The 27,245-nt window shown below is 41.6% G+C and overlaps 1 protein-coding gene across 28 annotated transcripts in view; it reads right to left on the minus strand.

Annotated features, from left to right (window-relative positions):
* NPAS3 (neuronal PAS domain protein 3) overlaps nt 1-27,245 on the minus strand; it is an 876,069-nt gene that overhangs the window by 27,513 nt on the left and 821,311 nt on the right. For all 28 annotated transcript variants that reach the window (XM_084969006.1, XM_084969005.1, XM_084969003.1 and 25 more), the window contains one exon: nt 2,460-2,653. In XM_084969006.1, the coding sequence (XP_084825132.1) occupies nt 2,460-2,653 (194 nt within the window). The remainder of the gene's footprint in view (nt 1-2,459; nt 2,654-27,245) is intronic.

The raw sequence follows: 27,245 nt of genomic DNA on the forward strand, positions 1-27,245 counted from the left end.
AGGCAGTTACCTTTAACACAAGTCCTTTTAAATAATTGCCATCATCTTCTATGGGGAAATAATGCTGTATTACACTAGCTAATAAGGGGCTGTCGAATATATTTTTTTAATTGGAAGAAAAAAGCATAAATTGGGTCCTAGAAAATTATCTCTGTTACTAGAGTGGCACCATAAGGTACCTAGGTCCACAGTGCAGATCTGAAGAAAGAATTAACCCATAATCAAGGGAATAAGAATTAAGTGATGGCTTGGGGACAGAACCATCCCTGGGAGTTAGATAAGTAAAATGAGGTTTTATTTTTGGGGGGGAGGCAGCGGTGATGGTAAATCTAAATCAAGGGAGCCGGGCCTATGTTTTCAAAGATGCAAAGCCACAGTTTATCCTTTGCGCACCTTCCTGGGTGTCCAGCATTGTCCATTTAAAACCAGAGAAGAGGCAGCTCTGTGGGCTGTCCTTGTGCTCTTTCATGGGTGCATATGTATGAAAGATCCCCCTCAGTGGTTGTTCTGACCCATTCCTTTCCACTTAGCCTGACTTCCACAGAAAAATTAGAGACATTTTGCATCTGGCAGACTGGGGTTCAAATCTTGGCCTCAGTCAAGTCACCTGACCTTTTTCTCTAACCTGAAACTGCCTGTGGGTGGTGAAGACAGTGGCAACAGTGACTTCACAGAACTGTCTGGAAGCTTCTATGAGATAGTGCATCTAACAAGCTTTGCACATGGCCGAGGGTGTAGTAGGTGCCCACTAAACGTTAATGGTCTTTTTTGTTCCTTGTCAATTCCAGCTAATCCTTCTGGCCAGCTCATCTTTCCTGATACTCTGTGGCTATTATAGAATACCTTAGGGCCAAGTATGCAGTCATGATGATAAAAAGTTTTCGTAAATAACCACCAAAACTTGACAAATTGATTTGAGAGTTACTTATTAAATAATAGTGACAGGCTCATGATATCTTCTACCCCCTTGAACACTCAAAGCTCAGGTGCATAATCTTTTCCCACAGTGAATTCTTTCCTCTGAATCAAAGTCCAACTGGAAAGAGTATGCATTTCTAACTTGATCTCAACAACTTTAGTGCTTCCTCATGGACTGAATACAGGCTCTGTCTGTCTTCCTCTTGGCTGGGCCCCAGAGAGGTCAATTTCCTAAGCCACTTGATCACCCTGCTCTTTCATGTCCCCCTGAAGGCATTCATAAGACTCAGTGAACACATGCCGCCTTCATGCCTGATGATAATCTGAGCCACAAAAGCATCCCCACAGATTAATTGGGTAATGCTCCCCACGGCCCCAGGAATGGACGACATCACCAAGCCCCCTTCCCTCAGCCGACATGTGCCCAACCCGCCATCCACTTCCTGCACCAGTGATTTTTTTCTTCTTCACGTCAGTCTGATGATGGGCTGGTGACTTCTAGGTCAAAGGTCTGAAGGGGCACTGTCCCATTTCCTTGTCTCTCACTTGACACTTAATGGAAAAGTGAACTCTTTAAACCAGAGGCTAAAAAGTCCTTTTATAGGAGTTCAATGTTGAGGAAGGGCTGCCAAGTCATTCTTAGGACGAGTCATCTTTTTTTTTTATTTAATTTATAAAAGTGGAATCCTTAGGATTACAAAGTTTCATTGCATTGTCCTGCAAATTTCTACTTTTTGACTTTTTTCCTCTGGGGGCCTCACATTCTCATTTGTTCTCTACATGCTTGTGGACTGGATGTTAGTGTACCCTTCAATTCGTATAGGGAAGTCTTTACCCACCATGTTTTTCTGGAGGGGATTCTTTGGGAGGTAATTAGGTTAGAGGAGGTCGTAAGCATGAAGCTTCCATGATGGGATTGGTGTTCTTAGAGGAAGAGGAAGCACAGAGCTCACTATCCCCTAGGTGAGGACATCGCAAGAAGGCAGCCGGGAAGAGAGCCCTCATCAGGGAGCCTAATCTGTACCTTGAACTTGGACTTCCAGCCTCCAGAGCTGTTGAGAAGGAAATGTCTGTTGTCTGAGCCACCAGTCTATGGTAATTTGTCCCAGCAGCCTGACCTGATTAGGACAAGATGCCGATGCCTGTGTGAACACCGACTGTCAGAAGGCTGGGCCCTTGCAATAGTCAGGAAGCTAGTCTGGTTGAGGCATCAGGAGATACCTTCTACTGCCTTGTTCTGCCAATAATATCTCAGTCTCGTCCTCTCTTTAGGTTCTTGGCCAAAAAAACAGCCTTAATTGTAGCCTATAGATGCCCAGGGATCCTAATTCATTCCATTGTTGTCCCTAATGTAAATCAGGGCAGCAGTGTACATTTTAGATAAAAAGCATGGTTGGTGTTAGTCCAAGCAGCCAGTAAAAAGAAGACCAGGATTTATAATGAGCCTCACTGGGGGAGTAAAACCCTTCAGGTGGCTGAAAGCCCCAGCCGTTACAGACGCACAACACACAACAGGGCAAACGAAGACAAAAACGAAGTACCTATTTTCACAGTAAATGATATTGAGGTCCATATTTACTCTAGTGACGAACATATGGCAGTCAATTCTGACTTCATTGATCGTAGGTGGAGGCAAGGCATGAGCCACGACCACAAGACCCATGATTTGGCTGGGGACAGTCCTCCCGTGGGACAGCGACACCCTCAGTCGTAGCCGGCCTGTTATGTGAATCACCTATAATAGAACAGGAAGCACAGGACACAGTCAAAGGCACATCTGGGATGCAACAACGTTTCTCTGGGGAAATGCAAAATTGCGCCTGGAAGAGCCAGCGTTAGCTTGTATCTTCTGTAATCATAAGGGCTGTCAAAGTGCCCTCAATGTCCTCAAGGCAAGAGACCAAAGAGAAATAATAGTATACTTGGAGCATTTCTCAAGGCAGCATTATTGCCATGCTATTGCCATTTTCAGGACTGTTTTTTTTTTCCACATTTAGAGGCAGTTCTTAAGCAGATAAAAGGACAAGAAAGTTGAGCACCGAGCTGCAAAAAGAAACGTTTGCATTATTAGCCCTTATTAATGGACAATGTCTTTCTCTCTCCAAATTTGTACTGAGTGGGATTCCGTGGACACTTCCTTTAAGAAGCATGGCTCAGAGCTTTCCTTCATTCTCCACAAGCCAAAGACTCAAGGAATAAAAATTTCAGTGGAAATGGTAGAAGTGGGTCCTTTTGAGTATAGATATTCCATGGGAGGCAGCGCTAAGTTACCGCTACATGGAGCACGGTGCTTTATCGTGGTGCCCTCTGGCATTGAAGGTCAGAGGATCTTGCTCTCTCACTTGCCCCTTCCACAAAAGTAGGGTCAGGAAGACTTGCACCATTTTGGTGGCAGCTGAGAAGTACTTGCTGAGACAAAGAAGGGACAATACTGGGCTGTGATTTTTGGTTCCTTAGCCAAAGTATACCATAGATAATCCAGGCCAGCCAGAACCCAACAAAGTGGGTTCATCATCCTCACATATTTTAGATGATATTATCTTTATAAAGACATCTTTTGGAAAAGTTCCTTTGTTTATAAACTGAACATAGGAGAGGGGTTATAGTGTTAGTTCCTTAAATGATGTTCCAGAGAAACAATATCAGCAAAGCTTAGAAAGAGTAAGGCTTTGTGTGGCAGTGCTTCAGGATGATGGAAGACAGGTATGCATGTGTGTGTGGTGGTTGGAGATGCATATGAGTATGTGTACACTCTAGCTGTGTTCCTTGGACCCTGTGACAGTGTGGGGGGCCCTCCCAAACCAGATTATAGAGGGACTTGTCACCATTCACTGTACCACGAAGGTCAGTTTACTAGCTAGCTGTGTTCCCATGTTGGGCATGCCTCCCCAGATGCACCCAGAGCAGCACACCACCTTTTGAGAGTCTTCTTTGCCCTTGTCGCCATAGGGAACTGAAATGGGAAGTGAGTCTCAAGCCTCCCAGGAGCAATAAGAACCAGCATCTGCTTTCCTTCCTAGGGGCTTGACTGATAATTCCCTTTTCATTTTGTTTTTGTTTCCTTTAAGTTATTCAGTTTTCCAAAAGCAAGCCACATGGCTGTCACTCAGGAAGCAGGATCAAAGCTTACCGGGGCTGCCCTTTGGAGCCCTGGCTGTTCTAAATGATACCTCTTCCCTGGCGCCCCCCAGGTCTGAGCCCAGAGCTGTGGACCTGGAAACACCAACAAGGAGGAAGATTATTTAGGTTATTTCAGGAGCAGTTTTTTTGACCACCCACAATGAAGTTGACGAAATTCATCCTTAATGTACCTTTGCTTTAAGCTTTGGTCAGACGAGCTACTTTATGAATATTTGAAAACATTCCTAGAGGCAAGGATGCTAAAACATCATCACAGACACATATTTTTGCAAGACCTCATTAACTAATAAAGAAATAGCTAAAAGAAATGGGATTAGCTTCACAGGAGGGGTGTTAACAGGCCCTGGTCCTCCTCGCAGCTAGGCTTACATAGATGCTCATTTATCATTATCTGTCTGGTTTTATCAGGAACACTCAGCTTCTTGGAAAAACACAGATCTATAAATGCTCGGGAAAACACACACCCAGAAATGATATGTTAAATCAATCCCCACTTTGTATTCTCTTCCAAAGCAATTTAGAGGCCTCTGGGCTAGCAAGCATTTTGGGAAGGCAGACAGGCAACGGGGGGAGTTGAGTGCATGTCTGACCTTCGACCTCCTCTGGCTTTGCTCATGGTCCTGGAAGTGTTGAAGGAAGGTGGGGGAGGTCAAAGGTTGGGTCAAACTGGGGCCTAGATTTGCTATCTCCTGATTTTGTTCTCCTGAACAAGCCACTCAACCTCTTTGCATCTCAATTTTCTTTTCTGTGAAATGGGGAAAATAATGACTATTCTGCAGTTATGTTATGAGAATCAATTGACAGAACACTGTAAACCAACTGTAATGGAAAAAATAAAAATCATTAAAAAATAAAAAAAGTTAAAAAAGGAGGTAGTGGAAGTAAACACTTTTTAGATTGTAAAGAAATCTACAAATTTCATTGGAATTCTTTCTGCCTTTAAAAATGTCACTTAAATGATAAGGATAAGGACCAGTTATGAATTTAATCTTGATCAAAAGCCAAATAAATAATTTTTGAAAGATCATGCCATTTCATATTTGGGAGAATTGGGAGGGTCTATGTTAGGTCATTCTCCCCTTAATTTTTTAGGTGAGGAAAGAGACTCTGGAATGTTCATTCCCTGACCAGAGTCATCAGGTCTGGAAATGGCAAAAAGGGCCTAGAGTCCAGGTTTCTAGGTCTTGTTTGAGCATCATTTCAATCTTGCTATGCTTGTACACATTTTATGAGCATAGTCCTATTGAACAAAACATTAGATGTTTATACCAGCTGTCAATTTACTGTCTTAACTGTATCTGAATCTTTGAAATGATTTCACTTATAACCAGAAGCCCAAGTTATCTGAAAAGTCTTTGAAAAAAACACAAACTAAGAAGAGAAGAGAGGGATAAAAAGACTAAGAAAATTACCAGTGCAATAACTAAACAGTTGTCAGGTAATGTCAGAGGGTGTGTTTGTCTGTGTGTGTATCTGGGAGTGAGGGAGGGTGGGGTTGAAAGAAAAGGGATATCTGTTGGGTCTCATGATTAATGTTGGCATTTAGGTTAATGCATTTTCCAAAATCCATTCCATAATGCCAACAGTTTTTTTTTTTCTTCCATTATGTGAAGTTAGGTTCAAATTTTAGAAACTTGTCCAACAGGATGGATCCAAATACTGATAGTTGATTTTTTTCACTTTGTAGTTGTCTGAAGGCCTGGGGTGCTGAGGAAGGAGCATGATCAGGAGAGCTGGATTCAAATCCTAGCTCTGGTGCTGTACAGCCACTCAGCGAGGATGCTCAGAGAATTGAAATGACTTGTAACTTTCCAGGTCAGCTTATTAGAGTTTGAAAACCTAGTGCAAAGAAAACAAGTACTCTGTAAAGGTATTATTTGTTTTCCTAATAAGGTCCTCACAGGGCATTTTATTGGTTTTTTTCAGTTTCTAAAAAATATGCTGGCAAGGGACCTTGATAGGAGCCAGACAGAAACACCAAGATGGATCAAATGGAAACCTGTTCTCAGAGAGTTTATAGATGACACAGTGGGAGGAAACATAAATCATTACTTGTAATACAGCAATATCGGGAGATTAGCCAGTGTCTGATCAAGAAAGTGGTTTTCCATCTTGATTATGTGACTGAATCACCTGTGAAGTTTTGTTAAAACATGGATGCCTGGGCTCTATCCTCCAGAAATTCTAATTTGGTAGGACTAGGCTAGAGTCCAACATTTATTTGTTTTTTAGAGCTTCAAAGGTGGTATCTTCCACTGGAGAATATCTGCCTAATGGGTTTGAAGGTCTATCAGTGGTCCTCAACCTTGCTACACATTGGAATTGCCCAGGGAATCTTTAAAAGTCCCTAGGTCCAAGCTCTATCCAACAGCAGATAAATACGGACCTCTGGGATACAAGGCTGCTGAGAGGATTAAGTGAAAATGTATACAGAGTGCCTAGGTTTATGCTGGGTACACTGTATACGCTCAACAAATACTATTTTTAGTAAGTAACAAGTGTGCACCATAAGAAAGGAATAGGATGAGATCTTTGGGAGGTCAGCATGGGTAGAAAATACTTTTGACTGAATGGATCTGTAAGGCTACAGGAAACTGCCATTAAAATAAGTTGCTGTAAGATATAATCATGGAATGGCAAAACGGGTTCCAGGTAGAGAAAAGAACTGGATTATAAAAGAGAAACATAAAAGAGAACCTACTGGCAACACCCAGGGCTTCACAAGCATTTCAGCTGGTGTCAGCAGAAGAGACAGAGTGGGCACAGTGCAGGCATATACACAGTAGAATTGGTAATGGGACCTGGAGAGAAGCATGCTGATTCTATGCCTGTCTCATAGGGCAATGATGATGGTGGTAGACTAAACGGTAACTGGGAAGGCAGGAATTGCTGATAAAGGGATGGGAAAAATACAAATGCTGTGGACATTTGTATTTGAGCAGCCTGGGGAGATCCTGTGCAAGGTGTCTTGGGGATAGTTGGAAAAAGGATCTGGGCACCTAAGAGATGATAGTTGAAAGCATGGTTTTGAAAGACTTGGTTTGAATTTTGTGCTTTTGTGTGTGTGTGTGTGTGTGTGTGTGTGTGTGTGTGCATGCGAGCGCGCACGCACGTGCACGCTGGACCTGATAGTTAAAACCAAACAATTCAGGAACTCCCTGGTGGCTCAGCATGTTAGGATCCAATGTTGTCATTGCTGTGGTATGGTTCAAACCCTGGCCTGGGAACTTCCACATGCCATGGGCACTGCCAGAAAAAAAAAAAAAAAGCAGCAATCAATTCAATGGAATTACCAGCAAAGAGAAACCAGATGAGAAAAAATGAAAGCCTTCCTTCTACTCCTGCTCATTGAGTATCTGAAGGCTAAAGAAAGTTCTGCTTTGCTCTAACTTGAGTTTCTCTTACATTGTTATCTTACCATAATGATGACTTTTGTTAAAAAAGTGAATATTTCTGAAAACTCTAAGTCCTCTTTTTCTCCACCCACAATTCCATTCTGATGTAAATGCCATGTTTGTCACATCATTCCCAGGCCCAGTGGTAGCATTACAGAGAATGGGATGGCTTTCTTGAGGAGTTAAGTAGGTGAATAAGAAATGATTTTGAATATAAATATTATAAGCCTCAATATGAACATGATGTCAAGAACCATGAAACTATAACATACTTTATTTTTATATAATTTTAATTTTTTCCCATTACAGCTGGTTTACAGTGTTCTGTCAATTTTCTACTGTACAGCATGGTGACCCAGTTACACATACATGTGTACATTCTTTTTTCTCACATTATCATGCTCCACTATAAGTGACCAGGCATAGTTCTCAGTGCTACACAGCAGGATCTCATTGCTAATCCATTCCAAAGGCAACAGTCTGCATCTATTAACTCCAAGCACCCCATCCATTCCACTCCTTCCCCGTCCACCTTGGCAACTGAAAGGCTATCCTCCAAGTCCATGATTTTCTTTTCTGTGGAAAGATTCATTTGTGCCATATATTAGGTTCCAGATATAAGTGATATCATATGATATTTGTCTTTTTCTCTCTGACTTACTTCGCTTAGTATGACAGTCTCTAGTTCCACCCATGTTGCTGCAAATGGCATTATTTCATTCCTTTTTATGGCCGAGTAGTATTCCATTGTGTATATATACCACACCTTCCCAATCCAATCATATGTCGATGGACATTTGGGTTGTTTCCATGTCTTGGCTATTGTGAATAGTGCTGCAATGAACATGCGGGTGCATGTGTCTTTCTTAAGGAAAGTTTTGTCCGGATGTATGCCCAAGGTGGGATTGCTAGGTCATATGGTAGTTCTATGCATAGTTTTCTAAGGTACCTCCATACTGTTCTCAGAACAGTAAAAGCCCCACCATTGAGCATTAGGTCATAGAATTCTGCAGAACTTAGCAAAGACTTTAGGTATCAGCACATGATTCTTATCCTCCACTTGCTATCTGAGGAAATGCTACCCCAGCCAAGCTATGTGACTCTGACAATTTGCCATGATTACCAGAACAGAAATCAGTTGTAACCAGTGGAGTAGAAATTACATTGAATTGAGATCTGGTAATTATGGCAAATTGCCAGTCATATAGCTTGGCTGGGGTAGCATTTCCTCAGATAGCAAGTGGAGGATAAGAATCAGGTGCTGATACCTAAAGTCTTTGCTAAGTTCTGCAAAATTCTATGACTTAATGCCCAATGGTGGGGCCTTTACTGTGCTGCAGGACTACCCTACCACCTACCCCCCTTACAATTATGTGGCAGGGGCAGGAGTTTCTGAGTATGGCTACAAGTTAATAAATGCAGAGTTTAAGATGTGATAGGGGTTTATGGGTCATATCTGAATTGGGACGATGCTTTAGTTTTGGTTTTGGCCAATGCCTGATAAAAACTGCCTCTGTGCTCTAAAGGTTTGTTATTGTATTTTTTTTTTCTTTGTCTTTTTAGTTTTGCACCTGCAGCATGTAGAAGTTCCCAGGCTAGGGGTCAAATTGGAGCTGTAACCATCAGTCTACACCACAGCCACAGCAACTCAGGATCCAAGCCATGTCTGCGACCTACACTGAAGCTTATGGCAATGCCGATCCCTAACCCACTGATTGAGGCCAGGGATTGAACCCGCATCCTCATGGATACTAGTGGGATTCTTTTCCGCTGTGCCACAACAGGAACTCCAATGTCTTAGTATGGTCTTAAATCCACAATTCTTCCAGAGAGACTTCTGAGCTAAAAGATTCTTTGCCCCCGAGTTCAATTTTATATAAGAACTCAATCCTCACATTTGTTTTCATTGTTTTTTATTTTATCAAAGACCTGTAGAAAAATGCTACAGCCTTTATTTTTCTAAAAACTTTACACAGCACTGCCCAGACACCAGTCACAGAGAAGCAGAATGCACAGTATTTCTGAGTTGAGATCCCACCATCTTTGAAAAAAAATGTCCAAATTAGCATTATTCGACAGCCCCACATTAAAGAAATCATTGTTTGACTTTTTATTTTTCTTCTCTGACACAAGAAGCAGATATGTGTGGTAAAGTCAGTACATGTCTGGGGAGTTTAGGATGAGTGTGGGATTGTTACCAAGCCATGTTTCTTGGACAAATATATATTTCTCTTCCTGCCATATGCTCCTTTCCGTCGTCTGTTGGTGATAAACACTTAGATGTGCTCCACTAATATCTTCTCATTATAAACAAGCCCATCAAAAAGACCTTGATAAAACCTCCCCTCTGTCAATACTTAAGGAAAGAAAGTCTGTGACGGGAAAATACATCTGGAAGCTATTCTCCATTCTTTCAGGAAGAAATCTCAGTACTAGTCATAGAAAATATTTCCTTTATCAAAGGAAGTGCTAAGTATTATGTGCATTATTTTCCACATATAATGTAAAGTACAGAATAAGGCTAGGCAAATAGAGGAACCAAAAAGGCTTCAGGCAGGGAAAAAACTATGATTCCCTGGGTTTAGTGCATCTTCAGAGACTTTTTTCACTTGTCCTTTAAGGGGATCCAAATTTACCTTAAAAATTAAGCTTCCTTCTGGCACTCTGGTCTTTTTTCTTTTATCCCCTTGGAGAAGTCTGGTTCAGCATACAGATCTTCAAATCACTAGCTGAGGTGGGAGAGGCAGCTAATTATTTTTAAGTGACAGGGGCTTTGAGGTGGCCCAAAACCTGCTGAAAGATAAGGGCTTAACGGGGTCTTCTAAACCTAAACATCTAGCCTACAGCCTAACAACTTAATCTAAACCAGTGTGAAAATAGCAACCTCATGTAAATTATTTCATGCAAATTTTTAGGGAGAGGGTTTTCCTGCATTTAGACTGTATCAAAGATTGGAGAAACAACCTAACCAATAGGTCTCTCTGTCTCTGTCTGCCTGACTCCTGCCACCTAGGTTTTTGCACAGAACTTGAAAAACAAAGAAACAATTTAGCTGAGACCAAGTACTTGTCCATGGAGGCAAACGCTATGGCTAAGAGGGCACATAGCTGAAGGAGGTGCCTCTGGGCCCTGTGAGGGGCTGGAGAAGAGCAGAATGTCATTTTCCTCTCCAGCATCTCAGATTTTAGTTCTAGAAACTGACTCTATTCTAGTCATCTTTGTTATAATTCACAATGGGACTTCAGCACCTGGGGATAAGAAAAAACAGAAGAGGGAAAGTTGACTTCTCAAGGCAGAGGTGAGATTGAGGGGACAGGGAGGTTTGGGAGGAATGAGGTCTCAGCAAGGAACAGGTGAAGATGCAGGCCTCTGCTAGGGCGGGGGAAGGGGGTGAGGATGCAGCAGGAGAAGTGGTCCTGAATGTCACTGTCACCAAGGTATGGAAGTGATAATCAACTCAGAACCAGGAAGGCAGATGGGGCTTTCTGGGAGTTTGTCCCTAAGAATCTTCGTACGATGATGACTCTTTGGGATAGGGCAGGATTCCACTACCTAAGGCTAGTGGACCAGAAAGAACTGAAGCAAGTTTTAGATGGGCTCAATTAAGGGCAGCTCTGGTGGTGGAGAAGAAAGGAGGTGAGGCAGAGTAAAAGGGAAGTGTCCAGGTCAAAGTTAAGGAAGAGGAACCCAGGCAGAAGCCAATCCTATTACGTGAAAGGACTACAGGCAGAAAGTGTCAGTCCTCAGGGGTTCCATTCAGTTTGAATGGAAATGAGGGGGGCAGGAGCAGGGATGTAATTGGAGCATGATTGGTTGATACTTGGTCTGATGCTTCAAAAGACTCACCAAGGGTCAGCTGAGGAAGTGGGCAGACCTGAAGCTGCTGGTCTAAAGCTTGTCAAGGCTCCTGTATGGGCTGTACTGTGGTGCTCCCTCCCTCCAGCTTCTTGGGGGAGGTGGAGCTCTGCCAATCCCCTCCCCCTCCCCCAGCCGGGCCCCTGGCTTAGCTCCTGATTAATTCAGGGGGATCCTGCGAGGTTAACCCTTAATTTGATGGCTACAGTGGGGAGCTTGAGAGTTTTGTGGTAATTTATCACCCTCAGTTGTTTTTTTTTTTTTTTTTAATATATAAACATTTTCCAAGGGAACACATAAAAAATTATTTTTAAAACCCACATTTAAAAAACATTAGCTACAGCATTCTATTCTTACATGACTATATCCTCCAAACAGCAATTACTTCTCATCCATCTCTCTTAACCAACTTCAAATATATAACAAAAAATATAACTACAGTTACAGCCTCAGATTCTCAAAATATGGCCTGACTCCATATTTGTTTCCTGCTCCCTTTGGAGAAAATAGTCTTTCTTCTACCAGAGATAAGATTTTTTTATTGGGATAGTTTAAGCTGAAGAGATTTCCTTAACGAGATTATGTAAATGTATGCCAAAGATATAAACCGCATTTTCTCAGAGAGTGGAACACTTCAGATATCATTTAATCAAACAGGACCAGGGGTGGAAATACCTCCATAAATTGTTAAGGGGCAAAGCAAGACGGCTGAACTATACTCATCTGATCAAATTTCATTTCATTCAGTTACTTTATTAAAGTCTCCTAGAGAAGGACAGAGGACCATTGCACCTCCATGGAGGGCAGTGTTTTTATTTCTCTATCACTCGATGTGGGGGAGGTATCACCCCTCACGCCCTCCCAGGTCCCCGGTGGCTTAGTACCACCGTCTTGAGGGTAGAGAGGCAGTTTTTCCCAGTGTAACAGGCTGCAATTGTATTTCTGACATTAAAAAGAAAAAAAGAAGACTCAGAGCTAGTCTAATGCCAAGTAAGGAATAGAAACTGTCTATTCCCATTCTCATTTCCCTCCCCCCCAAATACTATGTCATATTGTATCTTTTCTTTAGAACTCATGAGCTCCTATCAGCTACTCCTCTCTTCCTCAGTTGCAGAGGATGCAGAATTAAAGACAATTATCCTATAGAGGGGGAGACCAGTCCTTGTGGGAAGGGCAACTCTGCTGTCTCAGGAGCTGAAATGTATTTTAAAGCAGCCATGCCCTTAAAGGGGAAACACACACACACACACACACACACACACACACACACACACACTTGTATTTCTGCTAATTTGACAATTTGAAAATGAACAGATGGGTCCTAAAGATTTTGAAAAAACCCAAACCCCCAAACGCCCAAATATAAACATTAAACTCCTTAAAGGTCAAACCTAAACATGATCCCTTCCCAGGAGACTATAGCAGGTATCTGGGACCCTTCAGTAACGTAAGAACAAAGAATTCTCAGGCTAGGTCCTTTAGATCTACTCAGTGCAAAACCCAGAACCCACACTAGGAGCCAAGACTCCTCAGTTTTTCTGGCACACTCCAGCAGCATGGGGTTCTGTGTGTGCTGCAAGGACCTGCTTTCTCTGCATCTGCTTCCTCACTGGGAAAGCGAGTATGCCCACTACATGGGCTCTTAAGACCCTCCCTTAATGTGGTGTCTGTTGAATCTGCTGTTTAAACATGAAGCTTTGACCCATCATCAAAGCCCTAAACCTCTGTAACTTTCCATCTCTCTTATCTTGGTTTCCATTCTTTGTGAGGCCCGGATGTTACGTGTTTGGCATTGATTAGCAAAGGACATTTTCTTAAATCTTGCTCAATCGGCCCTCCAAACACTATAGCTAATATTTTATAAGGGCTGCTTAATTCAGTCCTAAATTTCCTCCCTAATGAGAAGAATTTCTAGTAAGGACATGCCCCTCAAAATGTCCTGCTTTATGCAGTGAATGACTCCCCACCCTGTCAAATCTTCTTTGGGTGCAGTGTTCCAGAAAGACCACCTCCTGGAGCTGGAGGGGGCCTTGCAGAATGACCTCATGCAACCGCCCACTTTACAGACGTGGAGACTGAGGCCTGAGACTGAGAATGCAAAGCCAGTGAGAGGCAGTAGCAGGAAGAAAACTGAAGTCTCCTTTTCTCTCGCCCAGGCCTCTTCCAGTCTTCAGCAGTTCATTTCAGAGGATGCATTCGTTCCCTTCCACTTTTTCCTCTTTTGTTTTTCCAAATGTGTTTCTATCTCTATATAAATAACTCGATCAAACTTAGGATTTTAACCTTCAAAAGCCCCCGTGGCACTGACATGGGTTATTATCCATTCAGCATATGCAATTCAAAATGCTCATATGACTTTTGTGCGTGTCACCAGCTCATTTGCTGCATTTGGTTTATTCAGCCATGATTAGAGATAGTCATTTACAGTCACACATTTGGAAACTCTTTAACAAGCTTCTAGCAGTTTCCTTTCCAGAGCTGTTTAAATAGATGAGGGTGTGGTGTCAGCAGAGACAGCAGTTTTCTCCATCCTACTGATTATCCCTGCTATTCGGATGTCTTTATCAGGACTTCCATTTTGTAGAAAGGCTTTCAAAAAGAGAAAACAGCCCAAAGATGCACATTCCAGAGCCGATAAGTCATCATTTCAGGAAGACTGACTAAAAAATTAAAATTGAAACCACCACACTATAACCTGAAAGTTCTTTGAAAAAAATCCCCCTCCCTCTTTTTATTTTAAAGAATACTTTTTGAAGTAATTGGCACAAAGACTGTTCTAGTGCAGATTGCTGCAAGTGTGCTCTTGGCAAGAACATCATAAGCACTAGAAAAACTTTAATATGCTCAAGAAGCCAAATACAAACTGACATCAGGAACTCAAGTGTGGGAACAAACAGGGGAAAAAAAGAGAGCATCTCAATTTAATACAAACCTACATACAAAGGGACCAATTTCTCCGATTCATGGTTTAGCATACAATGCAGCTGTCCTCTGAGTGAATACAGAATAGTTATACATAAGAAATTAGAATTATCAATTCGAGGGAATTTCTCAAGAGTCCTTTTGATATGTAATAATGCAACTATGATGCCTAAGAAATCCAGACATCAATGCATTAAATGACATCAGGTTGCAATCTATTTAGAAAAGGAGGGTTAAAACATGAAGACACGTCTCTTTGCTTTGACCTCTGGAGCAGAGCCTCGGCAGGGAATCTCAAAATGAATAGCTTTACCTCTACCTATAGCCTGGCTATCTATGTCTTTATAAGTTTGAATACCTGTAACACAGGGGGGAAATCATTCTAGAAGCATCTCCTATGTGGTATGAAACAGGAAGAACTGTGGACTTTTGCACTCTGCAGGGTACAGGCAGAGTCTTGAATTTCTCTTTACACCATCAAATATAAGATGAGAACTATTAAAAAAATTTTTTTTCCTTCCTCAGGTCACCATCATCTTTGTTATTTTATGGTAAGGGATTCAAGGATTTGGAGATTTTCTGCATCTTTCTCCATCCACATTTCAAATTTATCCCTCATTGTGACCAACACTCATTTTACCCTGAAACTGAAAAGATGGCTCCATTTTCACAGTCTTGCTAAGTAAGATTTCTCCTGCAACCCCCCTGGAGTTCAAACGTGCTATAGTTTTTTTTTTTTTTCCTTCTTGGGGAACGTTTGAAGTCCCCTTTAAAAATAATGCCTTGAGGATATTTTTCCCTAATACCATTTAAAGAAACTTGAAAGCATATGGCTCTCGGAGCGCGCAGGGTTCTAATGAAGTAATGAGCACCACGGCTCCGGTGCAGACTTCTACCAGGAGTGCCCGTCAGTCTACTGCATGAAGGAAAATTCAGCAGAAAATGCCTTTCCTCCACCTGCTGTGTAAAGGCTTAGGGAGCCATGGTGCCCAGGTGGTGACTTTTACCCTTTGAAGCATGGAAAGTGGTAGGAAGGTGGTGTCAGGATCAGAGCTGTCAGTGGCAAAGCAAATCAAGCTAGTTAGCTTGGAAGGCAACTCCAGACAAATATTCCTTGGTCGGTTGTCAGCCTCCATTCATGGTGTGGGAGGAGAAAATAAAGTTTCTTTAGAGGGCTCTATTTGATGTAGTCCCTAGCAGCTCTGCCATTACCTTAGGTGATTCTCCACACAGCCAGCCAAGACTAAATAAAACAGAAACATGGGATATTAATGCACTTTCCCTGCAACTGGGAAGAGCATGCTGTTCTCCTGCAGTTTTGCAGTGGATTCTCTAAATCCATCACAATTAAAATCCCACTTCTTCAGGCACAACCTCATTAGTGCTGAAATATCACATCTTGAGCTACTTCCTTGGGATTTTAGCAAAACAAGTAATGATTCTTTTGATTATAGGAGTGACTGGTGCTATCATGACTGCCAAGTAAGTATGCAAGTGTTTGAAAGAACCAGCATCAGCACTTGAGGTTTTTTGGGTTTTTTTGTTGTTGTTTTTAATTCCTGCTTTGGTTTAGACAGACATAACCCCCCACCCTCACCCCTTACCCATTGTATTTCCTTCTCCATAGCAATGGGGAAGGGAGGAATGAGATGAGAAGTGGGCTCGCAGGGGGGTGAGTGACTCGGGTTCAAGGCCAGGTGACTTTCTTTTTCCTGGTCTCTAACTGATCAGATAATGCTTATTGAATGTCCAAAGGCTCCCCCTCAGCTTCCAAACTGCATGATTTCATTCACTCTACAAGTGTCACTGAGATTAATATAGTGCCGGGCACTGCTTTTGGCTTGGGGGATTCTGCAGTGGAAAGGATACACAGAGGGAGCGTAATGGGAAAAGAGAAATGTTTCTGGCTGATGTAAATGGCTGCTCTGGGGGCCTGAGTGGAAGCAGGCAGGCCAAATAGGAGGCTCCCATGGAGGTCCAGGTGGGAGAGAAGATGGTAGTCCAGGAGGAAGTGATGGGAAGTGGCTGGGTCATGGACACACTTTGAAGGGAGAGTTGATGGAATCCAATGATGTATTAAATGTGGCTCTGAGGTCAAGAGTGGACTCAAAGGACACTCCTAAGCTTTTGTCCAAAGCCCCAGGATGGAAATGGAAAGGGCTGGCAGATGGCGAAACATTTTGAGGGCTGGGTTTTGTTTGAGTCCTGTTAAGGTTGAGAAATTGTCAACACTCAAGGGAAGATTCTGCAGGATGTAGAAGTTTAGATGTACTTCTTTAGTCTCGTCTCTTTTTTTGCACAATTTAATCAAATCTATATGCTAAAAAAATAAATAGCTCTAGAAATTGTAGGCATTGATGACAAATGACATTGGCTAATGGGGAAATTAGTGATGTGCCTGTTCCAATCCCTGGTTTTTCATGTCCATGCCTGAGAGGACAAGGCAGGGACGTTCTGATAAAGCACACTGTTGAATCAGGACTAAAGACAAGCATAGCGGGCCAGGGAAATAGCAATGATAATGCTCCACAGTTACAAACCCCATGAAGCCTGAAGACACTTTCACAAGACCAATTCTCTTCTTCATAGAGTTTCTTAAAATGTTATTTCCAAAGCATCTGTCTTTTCAAGTGTGGGGAACAAACTTCAAAATCCAGGCCGGGAGACTTAAAACCACACATCCCTGGCCAAGTTCGGCCTCAGACAGGAAACTAGAGATGGTGCTGTTTTGAAGGAAGTTCACATTTAACGTTCTAAGAAGGCAAGCCCTGTCCCTTGGCCCTGCCACACCCCACTTTGCCTGAACTCTGGAAGCCCTAAGTTTATGATGAGACAGGAAGACAAGTTATAGAGGTTCCTACTGGCAGAGAACAGAGAACGGGCAAATATGTAAAGAATGCTGGTCCACACAGCCACAGCGCTCCTTTCAAAAACACTTCTGTAGAGGACTGTGAGTTGCACACACTCCCAAAGCAGTGACCTTCTCCTAGAGCCACCAGAGGACTGCTGTTTGCATTTGATTTCCTTAATCCTGCTAAAGCAGCAAAGGCGGCTTAGGTGGTAATTTATTTATAAGAAATGATAATAAAGCTTCAGCAATTTGAATGCCATGTAAAGAGTGGGAGGTAGAGCGTACAGAGGCAGGATAGCCAAACTTAGAAGTGAGCGTTATGACAACTTTTTGGTTTATCTACCTTTGGAATCAATTTTGTCATTTTTAATTGACCAATCTTCCCTTGTTTGCTTAACAATTTATTAATTGATTGTTATGCTCACACAATTAATTCAAAAGCTGGCAAGTTTAATGCAGAGAAATTAACTTTCTTTTACCAACATGCCACTTAAAAGACATTTTTGGAAGCCTGGGTTACCAGGAAATTACCTTCAAATTAATCAAAAAGGAAATGAGATGGTAGTGTCCCTTGATGTCTGTCAATCCAAAATATGTCAGTTTCTTCCTTTTGTTTGAGTGGGCTTTTTCTGCTGAGTAAGGAATTAAAAAAAACAACAACAACCTGGATTTCAAAGTAAACATACTCTGCATCTGAAGAGGAAAGGAAATGCAAAGAAAGGAAAGCAGTTTCTTTATATAAATATGCAATGTTTAAATGAATTTTATTTTTCCCTGAGAGAAATTTGTAGACAAGGGGTAAAGCTTAAAAAAGACCATGAAAATGTAGCTCATTGCCTTCTTCCCTAAGCAGCTCATGGACCATTTTTATTTTCCCTCATTTGAACCCTTACTAGGTGTCTCCACTCTGCCAGGCCCAATGGGGCAGACTTGTCAGGGATGTGGGTATGTGAGACCAGCCTTAAAGGAGACCTGTAAAAGCCAGGAGCAGGGGTGGCCACAGGAGCTGTTTCCTGACCAGGCACAGTGGGGAGCTGCTCATGGAGGAGGCAGCCCTTGACCGGAACTTTTGTGGGCCAGCAGGGTTTGACTGGCATCTAGGTAAAAAGCAAAAGCACAGAGATACAGAACTGCTGCTTGTGTTTAGGAATTGAGGATTCCAGAGAGATGGCAGAGGACAGCAGGCAGAGAAAGTCTGGGGCAGGTAAAGCTGGCTGGATTGTGGAACTCTATGGAATGATCTAGAAAGGTGACTATTTTACAGGGACAGAGAGCACCATTGAAAATTTTTCAAGAAAGCATTATATGACTTGGCTTGAGATTTAGGAAGAAAACTGTTAAGGCTTTCACTCATTCACTCATTCATTCATTCAAGTGATCAGTGTTTGACTTTTATCAGGTATTGCTCTGTGCTGGGCCTGGGAGCTACCACAATGACTAAAGAGCTCATATCTCACCTATCTGTACCTAATTAGAGTGTGGTCAGGGTTATAATAGGAAGGTGAATAAAGGGAGTGGCCAGCAGCCTGTTGGGGGTGAGGGTAAAGCGTAAATGTGGGGAATGCTAGTGTTCAGCATTATTCAGGCTTGAACCGTAGACCTCTCTCTATTTTTAGGGGCTCTTCCAGTTCATCAGTAAAGCAACAAATATCTAGTCCATCACTTCTCTTGGACTCATCTTTCATCCTCTGCTTCTCACTTCCCAGATCCCATCAGTCATCAGGGCTTTGGAATTTGAGCTTTACTCCACCTCTTATGACCTGTGTTACATCCGGAGTGCCATTTTACTAATATAGACTGTGTAAATCTTACACGCGGGCAATTCAGTGGACAGCTTCCTCACTGGTGTCTCTTATTTTTTCCTATGCTGGTCCATCCTGCATTTTGTTGCCAGGTTCATCTTCCTAAAGTGTTTTTGCATAGAGGAAAGCAGGCCAGGAGTGATAAGATCGCCCTTATTTTCTTGCGATGTGGTTTGGCCTCCCTGAGCCTCCATTTCTCCTGTGTCCTATGGGCATAATCATCCTTGCCATCCCTACCTGACAGAATTGCTAAAAGAACCAAATGGGCCGGTGCACTGACAACACTTTGGAAAGGTACTGCACCATTTAGATACACAGCATCATAACTATCTTGCTATTCAAGAAACTTGATTGATCCTGAAATAACACTTGGACCCCTTAGCTTTCATGAAAGTCTTGTGCCCATTTAGTCCCAGTGTTCACAGCCTCACTGTCCATAACTTCCGTCCCTAAACTCCAGATGGACTGCACACCATCCTCTCCTGATGTGCCTTGGGTTTGCCCTCTCTGTACCTTTACTCACACCACCTCTCAAACCAGGAATTCCTTCCCTGTCCCCCTCCATCAGTGGGAATAATACTCATTCATCAAGATCTATGTCAAATCTTTTTCCCCCTTCTCTGGCCACTCTAGCCCAAAGTTGTCCTCCTCCCTTTAAATTCCTACTATTGCCTCTCCTTCCCAGTCAGCACTAGAGGTGAACTCCCTGGGGTTGTTCCTTCCTTGTCCCTGCCTCTGTCTCTGCCTGTCTTTCTCTTTAGAGGTACAGACTGCATCTTTTATTTCCCTGTACCTTCAGGATACAGACTGTGGGAGGTACTCAAGGAAGAGTGACCGCTTGGACACCCTCCATCTATCTCCAGCATGGAAGCTCACAAAGTCCCCAGTTTACCTACTTTTGATCTTTACAAGAACCTCTAAGGGAAGTAGGGCAGATATTGGGTTTTCCATTTCATAGACAAGGAATGGGAGGCTAGAGAGATGAAGTGTCTCTGATGACACAGCCAAAATAGAGTTCTGACGTTCCTTCAGGCTCAGGGCTCTTTTCCACAGACCATCATGCCTCTCCTTCCACTCTCACTTCCTGCTGTGATCCATCTGAGGAGGCTAGAATCATGCACTTCTCCCATCCGCTTCCAGAACTTTCAGTGTGAAGTTGTCTTTAGAAAAATACATATGGGTAAGATTCTTCTTGGTGTTAGTTTCTTCTTAACTACAACTAGATACTTCAAGAAGCCATCCTGTTGGAACTACAGAAAATGTCCAGTGAGTTTGGCTCATTCCAGCCCTGAAGAGAACACACTTATAATTTCTTCTTCAGGGAATGTTAGGTCTCTCTGTTACTAATTACTGACTCTGGTAACTGAATATTTTATATCAAGGCAAAGAGAAATATATAGAATCTCAATCACTAAACAAATTTACAGTTGGTTACTATTTCCACTAGACAGCTGGTGTTAACAGTAACTGTGGTGAGCACCATCTTTATGCAGCCTGATCATGTTACCAGTGGATTCATGGCCACTTCCATAATCCCTTCCCTGAGGCAACCCTAGACCTGCTGTGAGGATGCGGCCATGGTGGTAATGTCCAGATACCTTCCTCCTCTTCTTTTATGAACATACTTTCTGCCCTGTGCCCTCTGCACATAAATAAAATGGGTAATCTGTAGGCTTCAATGAAAAACAGTTTCTCTTCACAAAAATATATGTGCCAAGAACAGGAATAAAATGGACGAAAGAGCAATTCCTAGTGATAAACACAAAGTAAGCCAAAATCTTCTGAAATGCTAAGATCCTAGATTTTACAGTTATAAATCCAATAAAAGTAATATTGGATATTAACAGAGACTTAGGATTTTCAAACATTTTCACTCACATTAACCTCATAATAATGCTATGATATTTCAGTAGAGTATCATTCACTTTTAGCAGACCCAGGGACACTAAATGAATTCCCTAAGGTCGAATACAAACCAAATGGCTAATTCAGGACTGAAACCTACACCTACTGATTTTTAAGACCATGGCTTAGTATATTCTACCAAGTCACCAAAAATGCTATTTACAAGATTGTTTTTGATATTAGTCATTACATAGGCAAGAGCTACTTAAAAACATCTGTAATGATGATTACTTTCAGCTTTTAATAATTTACAGATAATTTATATTTGTTTGGTAGCTCTGTTGAGTGGGAACAATTACTGCTACATAGCAGATAGCTGTATAGAGGTTCGATTCCAATGACATGGGTGATTCCATTTCTGTACAGATATTTTAGTCTTCAATTAATGGTTAATTTTTATGCAGCTTACCAAATTGTTTCCATGGTCATCTTAACCAATCTTAAATATGCCTACTGAATTGTCTAGTTATTTTGGAAAGATATGTAACAATCCCCCATTTATCCACAGGCCCATTTTTATATCTCCTCTCTGACTTGAAGAAGATACTCCAAAGCGGTTCTGAAAGTTCACTAGTATTCAGTCTTCTTAATAATTCTGATTTTCTAAGTGATACATTCAGATTCCAACATGAGTGCCGGAAATAACAGACTGAACCAAATCAGAAGTAGCACAAGGCTTACTGCACAACCATTAGACACAGCCTGGAACCAAGTCCTTCTCCATAAATGGCGCTAAAATAATTCACAATTTCCCCAAACATTATTATCCCCTAGTCATTTCTAAAAAAGGATTTAGGGTAGGACACTGCACCTCTTTCACTGTGACACCATTTCCTTTCTCCTATATTCTGTGCCCAGATAAGCTAGTGAGATGCTGAGGGTGGTGACTCATGGTGAATTCCAATAATGCTGACAGTGACAAGTGCTACAGACAGGGAGGGACTTTTCTTCAGGATGCCCTTGGAGCTGGAAATGTCCCTCCAGGCCTGGTACTCTGTGTAGTTGTCCAATACCCATCCCCACAATGGGATCTGGACTTCTCTATTTGACTAACTCTGGATGCCTAGATGAAAAACCTTGCCTTGCTCTATTGTTGGGAGTTCCCGTTGTGGCTTAGTGGTTAGCATTCTACTAGCATCCTGAGGACAAGAGTTTGATCCCTGGTCTTGTTCAGTGGGTTGAGGATCCAGTGTTGCCATGAGCTGTGGTGTAGGCTGTAGTTTTGGCTTGGATCTGGCATTGCTATGGCTCTGGTATAGGCTGGTGGCTATAGCTCTGATTGGACCCCTAGCCTGGGAACCTCCATATCCCATGGGTACAGCCCTAAAAAGACAAAAAAACAAAAACAAAAACAAAAACACCCCCCCCAACAACTTCTAATAGCACACAGTACTGCTCTACTGTAATACAAATGACTGCTGCCCCAGCTTCTTTTACTTCCTCCTCATTTCCCCAGTCATCCCCGCCCCCGGAGGTGGTCATGGGGCACCTCTGAGTTTTGTTTCTTGTGCTGTTGATCTCATCAGTTACCTTAGTTCCTTAATAGGTGTGGTAATCAATTCCAGGGTAAACACTTTTCCTCTTTACAAAAGTCTGAACTGACAAGAGTCACACCCCAACCCCTGGGAGCCTCTTTTAAGCCCAAGGTCCATCTAGTCCCAGGCCTTGGAACTGAGTAAGGCAAAGCCTCAGGGATGGATAACTTTTCTCTGGGAAAAGAGAGCTCCATATTTTTTTTCTCTTGTAAGATGGACATCTGCCCATACTATAGGTGGAAAAAGAAAAAAAAAAAAAAAAGGTTAAGAGAACAAGTCTTGGAAGTAAAGGCTCAGGGAAAAATAAATTTCTTCCTTTCTCTAAGAAGGGTTCCCCTTGCATCTGCCAGTTGTAGCACCTGGAGTCAGATAAGGAACCTATAGGTTTTTCCGGACATATATTTTCCTGCTTTGTAGGGCATTGGCTGCATGATCTGATAAGAGCTGGACTAAATGAAGCCTACGATTTGTATATCCACAGCCACAAGTGTATTGGCTATTTCTCCTCCTCCTGCTTTCCTCTCCTTTTTGGCTCTGGAAGGTTCATTACTTACAGTTACTGCAGAATCAATCTGAGCTGGCCAAAATCAGTGATGGAATTTATAGCATAATAAATGCCCTGCTGCACAAATGCAGTTACACATGAAAAGCTTGAGGATGTTCTTTTGAGCAATCCCTTACATTTCAGGGTGTACTATTTTTTATCAATTTAACAGAATCATCTTAAGCATATTTTGAGAAGTATAATCCTGACAGCTACAAAGCAGATTTTCCTGAAAGCAGATATTGTTGCAGAAAAACAATATTATTGATAAAAATCTCAACATATTGGAACTTGGAATGGAAACTAAATGCATCTTTTTCATTCTTCCCACCAATCCATCAGAGCTCCATTTTCTTAACCTCACATTGCATTCCACTTTATCTTTCAATTTTTATTTTTATAAGTGTTTTAATACATTTTGAGACACACTAATGAACTAAGAAGAACCAGCCTTACTAAAGTTGCCTTTGGGAGGCAGACAGAGTGTGAAGAGCACTGAAAAGATAATGTACGATTGGGGTATCAATGATTTTTCCACTTTGAAACTCTGCAGGTTCTCAGATAACATTGGTAGATGGCCCATTTTTCTTACTAAATGCCCCTCTTATGGGTGAATCCTATTTTACAGCATCCTGATACAGAGAGTTGAACTTGAGCAGGAAAGACTGAAAAAAAAAAAATACCAGAAAGACAGATGGCAGGCCGTCCTCCCCAAAACTCAATTTCATATTATGCATGTGATTGCTAATAGGCAAGCACTAAAAAACAATTTTCCTTGACGGAAAAGAGCTGATAAATTGTCAACATAAAGTTAGACTGTGGTTGCTCCAGCGATCGAAAGCTCGTCTGTGAGTTTGGTCCCATCAAAGTCAGCTTCTTACAACCGTAACAAAATTTATGAATGCATATGTCTATAAAGTGACTGAAGATAACCCCTAATGCATGTTTGTTTATTGTGCGTCAGCTCTGTGTGGCTTTAGCACATGCAAAAAAACCTAAACACACAAGCCCGTTTTCATCCAGTTTCCTTTTCTAGCCTCTGCATCTGATAATGAAAAAGTCAGGAGCCAACTGGGGATGTGATTTCCCCTTCTATCCTGAGAGCTGACTTAAACAAAAAGATCTCCTCTTAAATGGCTCTTGCATGGTTGGGAGTGTACTCCACTGGGTTACACTAGCTTTGTGGTGATAGAAATAGATGCATTTGAGAGCAATGGAGAGCATTGATTATTCAGAGAAGAAAAACATGTTTGAGAGAGAAAAATAAATAAAATCAAACAGATAAAAAGCAACTAAGCTAATAATCTGCAATGCAATGCACCAAAGTTTCACATTATCTTGGATAGGAAGATAAAGCCTATGCAGATGCTGCAAAAATAAAGAGATTTTTTTTTTTTTGCTTTTTACTTTTGAAAGTTTATTTTTTAAAAAAGTAATTAGGCATTCAATCCAAGAAGATTAAAATTCTATTTTCTTGGGAGAGGGAGAGAGAGAGGGTGAATATTTGCTCAAACTGAAAAATCCAATAGCTATGTACTGATTTTTTAAAAAATCGCTTAAAGTATGGAATATTTGCATGGCTATCACATGCAGATTTTATGTCATTGGTTGATGTTCACTTGAGAACAGTTGTTTAATTGCAGATGAAATGTAACTGATCTGACATGCAGAGATCTTACTGGAACAAAGGGATTGGGTACTCAGATGATAATGCTTATGAAGGTTGCTATAATTACTAGAAAAGCTGAATAGCTAGTAAGTGAGTTGATCAAATATGTTTTTTTTTAATGAGAAAAATGTTTTCTTTAAAGCCAGGGGTTTTAGTAAATGGTGTACATAAAGGAAACCTTAGGCTGATTAAAATGTAGGCTTTGCTTATATTGTGCCAGAAACCCAGACCATCCCCCAGAATTCAGATACCTAATGGTGTAGAGACCAAGTAGTTGCGTGACTGAGATCTGGGTGAGTCTTCTTTTCTGATTCATTTTGCAATTTAAGATTTCAATGCATAAAGATTTTTTTAAGCTTTTTTTTTTTCTTGAGTTACTGTTTCTGGGAAAGTCATATTTCTCATTTCAGAGTGCCTATTTATACTAAGATTCAAAAAGGGCAGGGAAGTAAATCCCTGTCCTCATATAGGGACGAATGATGGGATGAAAAATAGATTGAGAAAATTTCCAAAGGAACTATCCAATGACTTAAATCCACATCCTTATTCTCTTATCCTATGGGCTTTGAACAATCTTCTTGGTCACCTTGGTGGAAAGTAGTGATCTCTTTCTTACAATGAAAGCAAGAAGTTTAGTTAGAATGAAACCATCTTAATCTTCATCCTTGTTATCCTGAACAATGATTAGCCTGTTGGGCTGATTTATACTAAATAGAGATTCCTACTCCCATCCCACATTTGCCAAGTCAGATCAGATGTTTTCAGTCCAGATTCCCTTGAGGACCAGATTTCTTTCTGCTCAGTGCAGTTGATGGCTTCAACTCTTTGCTGATAACCTTCTCTCTGTGTAGAGTTCCTTCCCTAATATCTGTGTAGGTTAAGTCTATCCTTTAAGAGCTAGCTACCATCAGGCCCTCTTTGGGAATTTATCCTCTCCCACCAGACAAATCACTCACAGATCTTCCTGGGCTTATGACAGAGTTACATCCTAATAAACCCATCGTAGGCTGAAAATATTTTAAGTAGAAAATGCATGTAATACATCTAACCTAATGAACATCATAGCTTTGCTCAGCTTAACTTAAATATTCAGAACACTTAAATTAGCCTACAGTTGGGCCAAGTCATCTAACATTTTTAAAGAAAGTGTTGAATTTCTCATGTAATTGATTGGATACTGTACTGAACATGAAAAACAGAATGGGAACAGGATGGTTGAAGTGTATCAATTGTTTAACCTCATGATCACATGGCTGTGGCTGCTCAGCATCAGAAAGACTACTGAATCACATATCACTCGCCCAGGAAAAAGATCAAAATTCAAAATGTGAAGTTTGGTTTCTATTGAACATGTACTGCTTTCACACTGTCATAAAGTTGAAACTTTGTTAAGTCAGAACATTCCCAGTCAGGGACTGTTTATACTTCCATTGCCCTTGAACCCATCTCTGTTCTAGTACACACTGCATTGTCTCAGTCATCTTTTTGTGTGCCTGTGTAAGTCTAGACTCTGGATCAAGGCCTTTGTTTTTATCCATCTTTGTCTTCCTAGTACCCAGCACAGTGTGTAATATACAACAGGTACACAATCGGTATTGATTGCCTGATTGAATGAAATCAGTTCCTAAATACTTGGAACAAAAGGTGATGCTGAAGAACAAAAATTATAAATTATTCTTCATTACGGTAGGCTTTTCTTTTTTTCCCCCAGTTTATCATGGACTGAAAAAGCTTGTTTTTGGAAAAGTTTCTATTATGTAGACGGAAGGCTTTGGGGAAAAAACCACATTCTGTAACTCTAGTTGGAACAATTAAAATTAGTTATTTCATATCAGTCTGGAAGGAACTGAGGTAGATAAGCTCTAGGGTCAGCATATGCCTTGTTCAGCTTTCTATAAAGGCATGGGGAGTAATAAAGCTTTCCATTTTATCTTCGGTGAAATAATACTGCTGAAATATCACCTCATTCTTGATGTCAGTGATGATTTCTTCTTACCTCCATGATGTCAAAAGGGAATTATTATTATTAGAATGAAAGATTACTAATGATGCTGTAAAAAAAGGGGAAGAGCTGAAATCAATATAACCCAAACACCCAACATATCCCTTCTTGTCTGAGCCTGTTTTGGAACTTTGCATAGAGTCACTCGGCAGTATCGCAGCTGTGTAAAAATTATTCCAAGTAGGAAGTAAATCAGGAGCAGGTGCCTGTGAATTTTCACTAGCAGAGCACTACCCTTTTAAAGTTTTCAGTACTGGATGGCATGCTAAGAAGGTGCGATTTATGTATGCGGGAAGAAAAGATTCTTTGGGGGCCAAAATGTGTCAGGGGCTCTCGTGGCACACCTCCACTGATGCTGTCCCACTGGGAGAACCTCCATGGAGGGGGGGAGTTTGGGCAAGGGGCTTTTCCAGGCTTCGGATTCTGTTTCCTTCTCTGGCACGGTGACAGGATGGTCTGTTGGTTCTAGGCTTCACTCCCTCTTCATCTCCTGCCCCTACTGACTGGCTTGCGGTCCATCCGTGCTGACTTCTGGGTTCTAATTCACTGCAGTTGACCTACAGGGCTGAGGGCTTGAGAACATGAAGGCATTAGGAACCATCACTTCTGTGTCTCAGAGAGCAAATCCACACAACTTAACCTTCCTCCCCTGTGCCAAGGTGCTTGGAATTTAGCTACTATGGGTCCTCAGGCAAAATATCACTCT

Source organism: Sus scrofa, chromosome 7 (assembly GCF_054392235.1).
Source record: "Sus scrofa isolate SSC_HxYL_T2T_F1_AM1 chromosome 7, Sscrofa_HxYL_maternal_Yorkshire_Landrace_v2.0, whole genome shotgun sequence".
In the NCBI taxonomy this organism is placed as follows: Eukaryota; Metazoa; Chordata; class Mammalia; order Artiodactyla; family Suidae; genus Sus; species Sus scrofa.